Source organism: Chenopodium album, chromosome 6 (genome assembly GCF_948465745.1).
Source record: "Chenopodium album chromosome 6, dcCheAlbu1.1, whole genome shotgun sequence".
NCBI classification, from domain to species: domain Eukaryota; kingdom Viridiplantae; phylum Streptophyta; class Magnoliopsida; order Caryophyllales; family Amaranthaceae; genus Chenopodium; species Chenopodium album.
Window position 1 is genome coordinate 21,687,819 of NC_137839.1, and position 12,723 is coordinate 21,700,541.

The following is a 12,723-nucleotide window of genomic DNA, read 5'->3' on the forward strand; positions in this document are numbered from 1 at the left end:
TTTCAAGGCAACGACCAATTTGGCAAACCAACATCTTGGTGCTTGTTTTAGACCATATAAAGATTTCTTCAGGCGACAAACCATGCCAAGAGAATCAGATTGAAAACTTTGAGGGAGCTTCATATAAACCTCCTCATCAAGATCACCATGCAAAAAAGCGTTATGAACGTCCATTTGGTGCAACTCCCAATTCTTAGAAGCTGCAACCGCCAAAAAAGCCCGAACAGTAACCATTTTTGCTACAGGGGCAAAAGTCTCGTCATAATCGATCCCTTCAACTTGATGATTTCCAAAGACAACTAATCGAGCCTTTAATCGTTCAATGCTACCATCGGACTTGAACTTGATTTTGTACACCCATTTACTTCCTAAAGCTTTCTTATTAGGAGGGAGATACTCCATTACCCATGTACCATTTTTTTCCAAAGCTCTAATCTCCTACTGCATGGCTTTGCACCACTCGTCATCGATCTTTCACCGCTTCTTTGAAGGAATTAGGTTCCTTCCCTGCTGTTACAACTGCAATAAAATTTTGATGTTTCACAGAAAATTTGTCACAACTCACATAATGTGCTATAGGATACGGCATACCTGAGGGAGATGGAGGAGGAGGCGTAGGAGAGACGGGGGATGGACTTTGAGTGAACACCGTATGAGTGACAAAATCTTTGTACCTAACATTAGGAATTTTTTGACGAAAGCCACGACCCAACTGTTCATCTTGTGCAGTGCCTGTAGTATCATTAGTTCCAGCATCATGTGCAACAACCTCCTCGGGAAAAGACGTTGAAGAAGGTTGCTGCACAGTGACGAGTGGCTGATCAATGGGACGTTGTTGCTGGTCCTGTGTTCGTGGCTGGGTAGTGGCTTCCACGGCCTGCCTGTGGCCGTGAGCAGACCCTCATGGGATGGTTGTGGAGCCTGCTGGTTGGGGATGTAAATCAACGTCAATATCCTCAACATAATCTGAAAAATCCTCATTAATTCCCATTGCATTATTGTCATTCTCTGGCACAAAGTTAGTAGCAACCGGGTCCAAATACGGGAAGAAATTTTCAAAGAACTTGACATCCCGTGACACAAAAGTTTCCTTAGTATCTAAATAAAAAAGACTCCAACCCTTTATACCAAAAGGATACCCAATAAATATGCATTTTCTACTCCGACTAGCAAACTTGTCTCCCTTTGCCCGACGATTAACAGCAAAACATAAAGAACCAAAAACACGCATTTCCTTAAAAGACGGAGGATGTCCAAACTGGACCTCATAAGGGTTACGTTTATTTAAAATACTAGACGGAGTTCGATTAATCACATGAGCAGCGGTCAATACACATTCACCCCAAAAATCAATTGGCAAACCCGCCTGAAATCTAAGAGCACGGGCAACACTAAGAATATGTTTATGTTTACGTTCGACCCTCCCGTTTTGTTGAGGAGTGCCAACACATAATTTTTTAAACAATATTCCATTTGCCAAAAAATAATCCTTTAAACAATTAAAATCAGTTACATGATCACTACGAACAATTTTTAATTTTTAATTTCTGAGAAAATTCTGTATCAATCATGGCAATAAATGACATAAACATCTGAAAAACTTCCTTTTTGTCAATCAATAAATAAACCCAGACAGCCCGGGAAAAATCATCTACTAAAGTCAAAAAATACCGAGCCCCACAAGAAAAGGGTTGGTTATAAGGTCCCCATAAATCACAATGAACTAACTCGAAAATCCGAGTTGACTTATTTTCACTGAAAGAAAAACTACTTCTATGATGCTTAGATCGAAAACAAACATCACAATCTGTATTTAAGCTACATTTTGTATTACTAAAAAATGGTAGCCACTTTACTACTTTCTCGGAAGGGTGACCCAAACGATGATTCCAACGAAGACGAACTATCCACGGAAACCTTTGAGACCTCTTGTACCGGTGTCACCTCACTCAAATAGTAAAGTCTATCCCGTCGTTCACCCGTGCCAATCACCTCCCTCGTCTGTAGGTCTTGAATAGCACATTTAGAAGAGTCAGTTATAAGACAACATTTCAAATCATCACTTAATGTGAAACCGAAATTAAATTACGGTTTAACTTAGGTACAAATAAAACATTATAGAGAGTAATGTTGTTTGTAAGTCGAACAACACCCTCTTTTGTAGCTAAGACTTGTTGCCCATCTGGAAGACCAACGGGAAGTGAGGATACATCCTTAACATTAGTTAAACACGAGATATTTCTCGTGACATGATGTGAGCAACCTGTATCAATTATCCACTCACCATTCAACCGATTAGAAGGAGGTGGAGTACCAAAAGCCGCCACGAGGGACTGCCACTGCTCAGCGGTAAAACTCGAGGGCTGCTGCGTGCTTGCACCAAGTGGAGAAGGAGATGTAGTCGTAGCATTGGCCACACTACAAGAAAATTTATCTATAGAGGCAAAACTTTGAGGCAAATAATTTTTATAGCCTCTAAAAGATATATTTAGCATCAATAAAATTATGACTGCCTCTAAATGTTCTTTTTAGCATTAGTGGATTATAGGTTGCCCCTAAATGTTCTTTTTACCATCAATGAAATTATTGTTGCCTCTAAAAGCTAGTTTTAGCATTAGTGAATATAATCTTGCTTCTAAAAGTTCATTTTTAGGATTAGTGAAAATTTGTTTGCCTCTAAAAGTTAGTTTTAGCAATAATGTATTTTATCTTGCCTCTAAAAGTTAGTTTTAGCAATAATGTATTTAGTTTTGCCTCTAAAAGTTTTTTGTAGCATTAGAGAAAATATGGTTGGCTCTAAAAGTTTTTAAGTGGCCTTTTAAAAAATCGGAAATTGTATGTATACTAATGCTAAAAAAGGAAATTGATTAAGTGGTTATTCTTCAATCTTGTACAGTTGGAGCCTTTAATTTTCACACAATTATTTTTCTCACCAAGGTTTAATTTTATGGGTTGAACACCATAAGTTTGCCAAGATTGTAGATAAATAACAAAAGCGAGCTCTTTCTCTATGGATGAAGGGTTAAGTGGTTATTAATTTTGTTAGTAAATATTTTTCAATGATTTTGTGCCACTATTTTTTATTATTAAATTAGTTTAGTAGATAGAATAAGTTTTTCACTTTTGATAACCATCCGTATCAACTTGAATTTTTGTAATTATGAATAAATGCTTGAATATATCTTTTAATTATTTTTTTCTTTGTCTTTGTCGTAGTCCTATTATAACTTGAAGTTAGTATTAATTTTGAAAGGAACAAAGAGTACCAAGCTAGTAGTAATTAATACTCACGAGTTTTTATTTTTTGCTTCAAAATGAAAAATTATATATATAAGATACTATAGTATGGAGTAATGTGCTTTACTCGTATAAATTGGCCAATTGAAGACTTTGGTAGGAGTAATTAATATAGACAAATCACAAGTGCAAACAATGTTCAATAGTAATGGATTGATTCAATATATATGTGATGTGAGCACTGCAATAGTACTTAAAAGTGAAAACATCGCCATGTAACCTCTCGTGCAAGTATCCACAATATGAAAAACACTCATAATTGATTATATTTTTTTGGTATAAAATAAATATTAGAAATCAAAGTTTCTTACAAAAAAAAAAATGTATGTGCTAAAATCCAATCACAATGATATATAAAAATTAACATCACATGTAAAGTAGGAACCTATAGAATAGACGATAATGGTTTTATAATTATATTAAAAAAAGATAAAAATAAATGTCAAAATAATAATAATAATAATAATAATAATAATAATAATAATAATAATAATAATAATAATAATAATAATAATAATAATAATAATAATAATAATAATAATAATAATAATAATAAAGGGTCATTGATATATAGTATCCATATAATTATTTTCGTCATGATCATTGACCTCCGGAACATCATAGGAGTTTCTTGGTGTGGTCCTAACTATAACTTTCCAATTTGGCTTCAAAACATCATTAACATAAAATACTTGGCGAGCTTGTGCAGCTAATATGTAAGGATCATTAGCTAAAAACTTTGATGTATTAATGCTTATGAAGTCAGAACAATCCGTACAGATCCCTCGACCATGACTATGCACATCCCACCAATCACACTTAAACAAAGTGACACGATTTCCTCCAATATATTGAACTTCTATGACTTCTTATAAGAGGCCGTAATAATCAAGGATTGATGCTCCACTTTCTCCATTCACAACAATCCCACTATTTTGTGTTTCTCTTCCCCTTTCATTGTCCTTTGTACGAAACATAAATCCATTAACCATATGTAGCCATTTAAGGAAATCACTGCACGATCTGGACCTTGTGCTAATGCTCTTAAGTTAGTAGTAGCACTTGGATGGTTTTCCTTTGACAAAATTGTCACCTATAAAATAGATAAAAAAATTTAACTTAGAAGATTATCATAAAATGATGTTAAAAAAAATATTTAACCATAAGTCTTAGGATTTAGCTTGTCAATTATGTTTCCATGAAGCTGCACTCGAACCAATTATCATTTTTTTTTTTATTAATAATCATGGCAATCTTTTCACCATAATATGCACTAATTTAATGAATGTACTCATGTTCTAATTTGCACCAAACAAAAAAAAGTGAAAAAAATATCAACAAAAAAATAGAGACATATATACTCCGTATAATAGTAACCATAAAAAAGAAGAAATCGAGTTACAATAGTTACAGTTGTAAAAATAACAAACTACAAAATTACATCTTCATTCATCAATCCAACCAAATATCATCACAAATCACAAATCACAAATCTCGATTGTCTTAGACTATACAACAACAAAGTACCCAATAAATTGGTCCTTCAATCACAAAGCACTACCTCCTACCTTTTAATTACTGGAAAAAAAAACATAAGTAATAAGCAAAAAAGACCCATGATATTCCAAGACCCATGATGATGAACAATAATTAAAAAAAAAATGGGAAGAAGAGGATACAGAGAAGATGGTGTACACTGTATAGTATTGAAGAACAGGAAAGATGGTATTTTAACGTTAAAAAAAATAAAATGTAAACAAATGGGCCCACTTTATGCAAATCAACCTGTTTACCAGGTAGCCAAGTTACTTGAACTATTTTGAGAAAATATATATATATATATATATATATATATATATATATATATATATATATGGGGAGGTTCAAGTGAGAACCTCTCTTACAATAAGAACTCATTTAATAGTGAGAACTTGTAATCCTATCCGTCAGATTAAAATGAGCGGCTTAGATAAAGGATTTTATTTAATGACAATAATGACCCCATATAAAAGCTTAAAAAAAATCAGCCCCTTCCCCTTCTTCTTTCACTTGAACCTCCTTCTATACATATATTGACAACAGCCCCATATACAATATACAATACTTGAGAGTAGTAAAATGTAAACTGTAGTATGGATTATTTCTTCTTTTTATACATTTCTATTTATAATTTCATATACGATCAAGATATGCATTAATATTTTATAAATTTTCAAATTTTAATAATAACTAGGATTTGAACGGAGAAATGATGGTGAAAGTAGTGGTCATTCTCAAGGTACATTAATATAATTATTTTTATTATACAATCATCTGTTTTAGAATATTTATGCGATTTCTTATCTTTGGCATATTCTACTAATCTGGCCCCAAAATGCACTTGATATAGGGCAAGATGAAGTGCAACACTCTGCGAACAATATTGATAATGATTTGCACAGTCAAGAAGGTGATAACAATTTAGATCAAACAAGAGACATTTGTTTAGAAGATCAAGAAAATTTCAACAATGCACACATGATTAAAAGTTATGATGATGAAATACCTATAAATGAAAGAGAAGACAACAATGGTATTTCTCATTATTTATTCAATGATTTCTATTTACATTGCTAGAGTTAACCATTGCAGAATGTTTTATATTATAGGAACTAAAAAGAAGAAAAAAACTTATAAGACCAACACTCCTAGAGGTCCTACAAGAAATCTTCAAATGGCAAAAATGAGACCCGGTGAGAAAAAAAAAGTGGATTTTAACATAAGAGGTCAGCCAATTGGTGTAAATAGAGCTTGTTTGGCAAGTTACTGTGGTTCCCTTGTACGAGATCCTCTTAATGCTCCACTTTATGAGGTGAAAGTATTTTCAGAAATCCCAAAAGAAAATAAGGAGAAGATGTGGCAACTTGTTCTGGTAATTTTTTCTTAAAAAAAAATTTATATCTTGTTACAAATAGATTATGTTTTCTTGCAATTTTATTTATTTATTTTTTTTTTTTTGGTTCTAATAACTACATTTGTATGTATTGTCAAGGAAAAAATTGATATAGGACTTGAGGATGATCAAGATGAAGAAGAACGTGAAAAGAAGTTAAAGGAAAGGAAAAAATATATCATGGAATCTTTCAACAAGAAGTACAGGAATTTTCGCGCAAGATTGAAGAGTACATATTATGATACAGTGGATACAGATGAAGATCGACTTAAAGAAGAAAATATGCCTCCAAATGTCGATGAAAATGACTGGAAATGGCTTGTTGATTATTTTGGGTCACCAGAATTTAAGGTATAGTATAATGTTATCATATATTTATTTATTTCTCTATTAGTGCTGGACATCAATTATATATTACATTTCAAATTTTAAAGGCCATAAGTAAAAGAAATGTTGACAATCGGTCTTACCAAGATGCTGGACACACTGCTGGGACAAAGAGTTTTGCTCAAAAAGCCGAAGACATGGTAATCTCTTTCTTTTATTTTTTTTTATTTAAAAAAAAAAATTAATTTGATGATGTGACTTTTTATTATGTCAGTTCAAGCGTGACAAAGTAATTCCAAGCATGTTGGATTTATATGAGGAAACTCATTCAAAAAGTGATAAAGAACCTATCACTGAAGTGGCAAAAGAAACCATGGTAAGAAATTACGTAATACATATAGTATAGAATAATAGTGAAAAATTATACTATATCTATAATATGTTAGAAAAGCTATTGAACAAATCCTATATATAACTTAATTCCTTATATTTTCGTTTTTTATTTCTTTATATTATTGAAGACATAGTAACTATGAAAATAAAATTATGGAGGTGGTATATGTGTTGTGATTAAAATGATGGTGGAGCTGTTTTATGTTTATTGTGTGACAAAGTAGGTTGAAACGACTATATTAAAGTTGGTTTTCAGTCATATTACAAGGGAAATACTGTTAAAATTTCTGTAGAAGTAGAGATACAGTTTATTTGTCATTAGTTAAAAAGACTTGTGACCTTTTTTCTCTCTCTAGAATCAATCTTGTATATAATTAATTGACTTTATTTGTAAATATGAGTGTTTATTATTAGTTTTCCCTTTTTGTATGATCTTACATTTAAATTTTTTCATATAGTCAAAAATTAAAGAGCTCCTTGTGCAACGTGAGGCGGGAGAAATAGATATGACCAATGAAGAAATCTATGCAAAAGTTAAACCCATTGGTAAGCGTGGTCGTTATCGTGGCAAGGGAGTTAGTCCTTCTATTACATCATTATATGGGACATTTAGTGAAGAAGAAAAGTTACGCAAAGAAGCTGATGAAGCAAAGAATGAGGCAATAGAGGCTAGAAAAGAGGCTAAAGAAGCTAATGTGAAAAATAAAGCCCTAACTAAAAAGATGAGAGGCCTTCAAAAGGAAATGGAGGTCATGAAAGATTTCATGGGGAATATTTTGAGCCATCTAGGTTATGATTTGTCTGAAATGAATATGGATGAGGTATACTTCATTATTTAATATTATATGATTATTGAATTAAATTTAAGAAATATATTTTATTGGTCATTGCATACTAATTATGAAATTATAGGTTAATGATAACGTCGATGACAATGTGGATGATGATGAGAATGACGATGAGAATGATGATGAAGAGGATGATGAAATGCAAGTAGATGAAGAGTAACAGTACTTATTTTTTTTATTCATTGTAAGTTTTAGTGAAATAAATTTTTTAATCTTTCTTTGGATTTTATAATTTTTATTAATGATAATTTATAGTTTTTTTTTATTTTATGGATTAGTGATTTATAATTATTTTAATTTAATTTTTCGTCATTATGACAAATATTAATTTCATACTTTTTAATGACAGGAAATTATATAATGAAGATGGCTAGAGATCGAATTTGAAGAAATTGAATAAAATAATGTTGTTTTCAAGCTTATAGTTTTAGATGAAAACTCCCTCTTATTCACATAAATACATTATCCAATTTTTTTTATTATTAATTTTTATTTATTTATTCATATGCCTGTTTTGAAATTAAGTAGTTTAGTAACTCCATAAACTTTTTTGGGATCAATTATGTAATGACTACTAAATTATTAATAATATCATTGTTGTTTGATTCAATGAAATCAACTTGCTTTATAATGTTATACTGACATAGTTAATTCTTTAAAATGATTTTGTCTATTAATGTACACAAATTATATCATAAAATGTAATATTGTTGTAATATATATTTCTGTACATTTAGAATCAATACATCAGAGGCATATATCATGCATTCTGCCTCTAAGAACCTTTCATGTCAAACTTCTGATTTGCATCTAAATATCATTAGCATTAATATACAAGATTGCATCTAATTATATTTTGAGACAAAATTACATAATTGCCTGTAAATGTATATGATATATAAAAGCAAACAGGTATAATGCCTCTAATTATATTTTGAGGCAAAATAATATGGCTGCCCCTAAATAATATATATGGTATTTAGAAGCAAATTTACATAATGCCTCTAAATATATTTAGGGTCAAGATTATATGGTTGCCTCTAATTATATTTAGGGACAAGGTTATACGGTTGCCTCTAAATATATGGGTTTTTAGAAACAATGCATTGTATTGCCTCTAAAAGAGGCATTAGGGGCAACCATCAATTAGCGACGGAATTTTTAGAGGCACTTGAATAGTTATTTCTGAAAGGTATTAGAGGCAATATCATTATTATTAGAGGCATTTTTTACTTGCTTCTATAAGTAATTTTTTTTGTAGTGCCATCACCGCTCCCTTTCCACGTCCAGCAGAAGAAGGCACGACCTTACCCTTCGCTGCCCCCTTCGAGTCTGTATTAGGAGACCCGTATTTTTCCAAATACCAATCTGGTACCTCATGGAGTTCAAAACAGGAGGCAGAATTGTGTCCTGCTTTGTTACAGTGAGTACAAATTTGTGCCGCCTTCTCTGCACGAGTCAGATGAGGTTTTGATCGAGGCTCCATACCAACAGCAAAACCTGCAATATCTGGCTTCTCCTCACGCGCCTGAGAGATACCACGAACCCTTTCATCCTGTGAGACTTGCTGATATGCCTTGTTTAATGAAGGAAGAGGATCTTGCGAGAGTATGTTAGAACGTAAGGTAGCATAATACTCGGAATACAACCCTAACAAGAATTGTTGCAAACGATCGTTCTCACGCCGAGTCTCATGCTGCTTCCCGACCCTAAAAGTACATTTCCCACCGTTGCAGCTTATGAGGGGTTCGTATTTAGCAAGGTCATCCCACAAGACCTTTAATTTACCGAAGTAAACCGCAACAGACGTTGTCTTGGTTTGTTCACATCTATTAATTTCAGCCTTCAATTGTTGAATACGTGGTCCATTAACCACGCAAAACCTTTCTTTTAAATCATCCCACAATCGTTTGGCATTGTCATAATTCGAAAGTAAAGATTTCACTTCCGGATCAATCGTATTCATGAGCCACGAGACAAGCATACAATGAATCGTAACCCAATCATTTTTTGTAGCTGGTGGAACAACATCGGTGATTGTCCCATCTAAAAAACCATATTTCCGGCGAGACGAGAGAGCCACATAGATCGCGTGAGCCCAATCGTCATAATTCTCGAGCTTTAAACGTACAGGGGTGATAAATTCACCGGGTTTATCTTGTGCGCCAATGTAAAGGGGGAGTTTGGTTCAATCTTTGGTGGTGGTGGTGGTGGTGTATTGCCGTCTACCATAATTTAGGGTAAAAAAAATAACACAAGCTCCGATACCATGTAAAGTTAGGCAGAATAACTTGATTTCATTGATTGAATGTCTCCCAAATATATACAAGTATTGACCCACAATCAATTCCTAAACGTAAGGCAAAAGATAGAGAATAATAGGAAATATGCCTAACTAGATAAATACAAATATACCAAATATATATCCCATAATATTCCCAAAATAATCCTAACATAGAGCAATGTGCAATACTAATGCATGTTGTGGGTTCAAAACTTTCATAGCCTATGTAAACTATAGATAATAATTACTTATGGCTAATCTATATTTTTAATTAAGAACCACTTAGCAACGTGGAAAGGGCAAACCCCCAATTCTCTCATTTCATTGATCCACGTCAGAGGCATAAACTTGGAAAGTTCATAACACACATCATCCCATCACCATTCCACATCAGCATTGCATGACTTAAAAAATTTAATTTATATGTCAATCACATAATTGATTACTCTTACTGAAAATAAAACATACTTACTGTAATTACAATATTGCTCCACAAAATTTACGCGGTTACTTTCATATTAAATTGAAACAAATTAGGAAATGAAAACCACAAAGAAATTACAATACTGCTATAATACACGGTTACTTTTATACTGCTATTATGCGTATTCAATTACAATTTCTAGCAATTCCTTAACTCATAACAACTAATATACCACAATAAAAATTCAATCAATTCCTCCCACAACCCATACTATCAAGTACAATAACAACCATTCAATCGGAGCTTACGGCCAGATCGTTGGAGTCAACGGGTAATTCCTTCGGCTTTGAAATTTTCTCCATATTTACCGATATAAATATAAAAATTTGATAATTATATAGTTACATTGTATCATCAATATTATTATTAAAACTCAAAGGCAAGATGTTCCAATCCGCCAAGTGTCACTTTTTTCCCTTAATTAGCCACATCATCAAAATTGCCACATCATCAAACCATATTAAAGTAACAATGTCAATATAAAAAAAAAAATTACAACCATTACTCATATACCCGGTTAGGCAGTTACATTACTTTTTTTTATAATATACATTTTTTTTATTTTTTTTATTTAGTACTACAAGATTGCTTTCTTTCCAATAAAAAATATACATTCCTCAAAAAAAAATACAAAAATGAAATACAGAGTAAACTAAAAAAAGGTTCTCATTGTAAAAGTGTGAATTCATTGTTTCTCACGAAACATGAGAAACTCACACAAAGGAGTATATGGAATTTTCATGGTTTTTCCAAAAAAAAAAAAAAACGCTCCAACAATAATTAGATTCACAGAGTTTGGACTTGGTGGTCGGCGTAATAGTGGACGAGAAGGCCAGCCATGTCCGTCGTGGTGGAGGTTCAGTCGTCGGTTGCCGACGTAGTCTAGGAGTTTCAGTTGCTGGTACATGACAATGGGCTAAGAAGATGCATTTACTTGCAACCCCTAAAAAAGGTAACCGATCAATAATTTTGAGAAGTATCCTAGGTGAAATTGGGTTTCTAATTGTCTTTATTGTGTAATAATTAAAATCATTTCATTGTCTTGATTGTGTAATTAAACCATTTAATAGAAAAAATTGAGATGATTATAAATTAATTTAGTAAGTAATCGTTATGAAGTTTGTGACTATAATATTATTTTTGACTCAATAAAGTATTAAAATCATTAAAAGAGAAATTAGAATTGTCAAAACCATTCTTTCAAAAAAAAAAAAAAAAAAAAAAAAAAAATTGTCAAAACCATTGAATTGCCTCATCTTATAACAGTTAAATTGGGCTAAATTTGTGGCATTGATGGCTGAATTAATATACGTTACATTAATACTAACTACTAACACTTAACCTTTCAGTATAAAACTAGCCAAATTATGCAGCAAAGGTGTGAAAAAGCAAATGTGTTTTACTATGAAAGTATCCATATTTTATTGATTTGTGGTCGTAACTATTGTCCAAAAACCCTAAACGTCATTGATCACATTCAGAAAACCAGAATAAAGAAAGGTAATTTCTGTATTGGCTGTTGCCTACCTACACTTTTTTTAAAAGATACAAGTTGATCGTTGTTATATTGTCATCTTACATTGTTATATTGTCATCTTACATCATGTGATTAGATTTGTATGCCTAATTGCCTATAATACAATGATAGTAAGGCCCTGTTTGGTTTGATGTAAAAGGTTTTCATGGAAAATGAATTTTCCATTTTTTTTCCATTTTCCTTTGTTTGGTTTGTTAAGGAGTGGAAAACAATTTTTCAAGGGTGGAAAATTCCATCCTTAATGATGGAAAACATTTTCCTTCCAAAAACAAGGGAAGTCACATTTTCCTCTCTCCTCCTTACCTCTTTTTTTACTTCCCTCTCACTCATCCTTACATTTCCACTCTTATTTTTTATTTTCTTGGACTTTTCTTGTATGCAACCAAACAAAGGAAAACTAATTTGCAATTGTGTTTTTCCTTGAAAATATGTTTTCCATGAAAACTAATTTTCCATTGAAAATGTTTTACATTAACCCAAACGGGGCCTAAATTTCAACATAAGTTTAAGTTTTCTGTGTGCCTCATATTTTGATTGATATGGAATTGATAGAATCTTGAGATTTTTACGGGAACAAAATTTTATGATTGACATATGACACTTCATTTTCTCTTCTTATAT

At 32.2% G+C, this 12,723-nt stretch overlaps 2 protein-coding genes across 2 annotated transcripts; one reads left to right on the forward strand and one right to left on the reverse strand.

Moving 5' to 3' along the window:
- The first annotated feature begins 5,950 nt into the window (after positions 1 to 5,950).
- LOC145634730 (uncharacterized) lies at positions 5,951 to 8,276 on the forward strand. Its single transcript, XM_081686124.1, has 6 exons — positions 5,951 to 6,580; positions 6,664 to 6,756; positions 6,831 to 6,932; positions 7,408 to 7,770; positions 7,862 to 7,981; positions 8,147 to 8,276. The coding sequence occupies exons 1-5, from the start codon at positions 6,410 to 6,412 to the stop codon at positions 7,955 to 7,957; spliced, it is 825 nt and encodes a 274-aa protein (XP_081542250.1). The 5' UTR covers positions 5,951 to 6,409; the 3' UTR covers positions 7,958 to 7,981; positions 8,147 to 8,276.
- Positions 8,277 to 8,664: 388 nt separating this feature from the next.
- LOC145636781 (uncharacterized) lies at positions 8,665 to 10,867 on the reverse strand. Its single transcript, XM_081688331.1, has 3 exons — positions 10,814 to 10,867; positions 9,068 to 9,916; positions 8,665 to 8,676 (listed from the first exon to the last, which is right to left on the reverse strand). Exons 1-3 carry the CDS (start codon positions 10,865 to 10,867, stop codon positions 8,665 to 8,667), a joined length of 915 nt encoding a protein of 304 aa, XP_081544457.1.
- Positions 10,868 to 12,723: the final 1,856 nt, after the last annotated feature.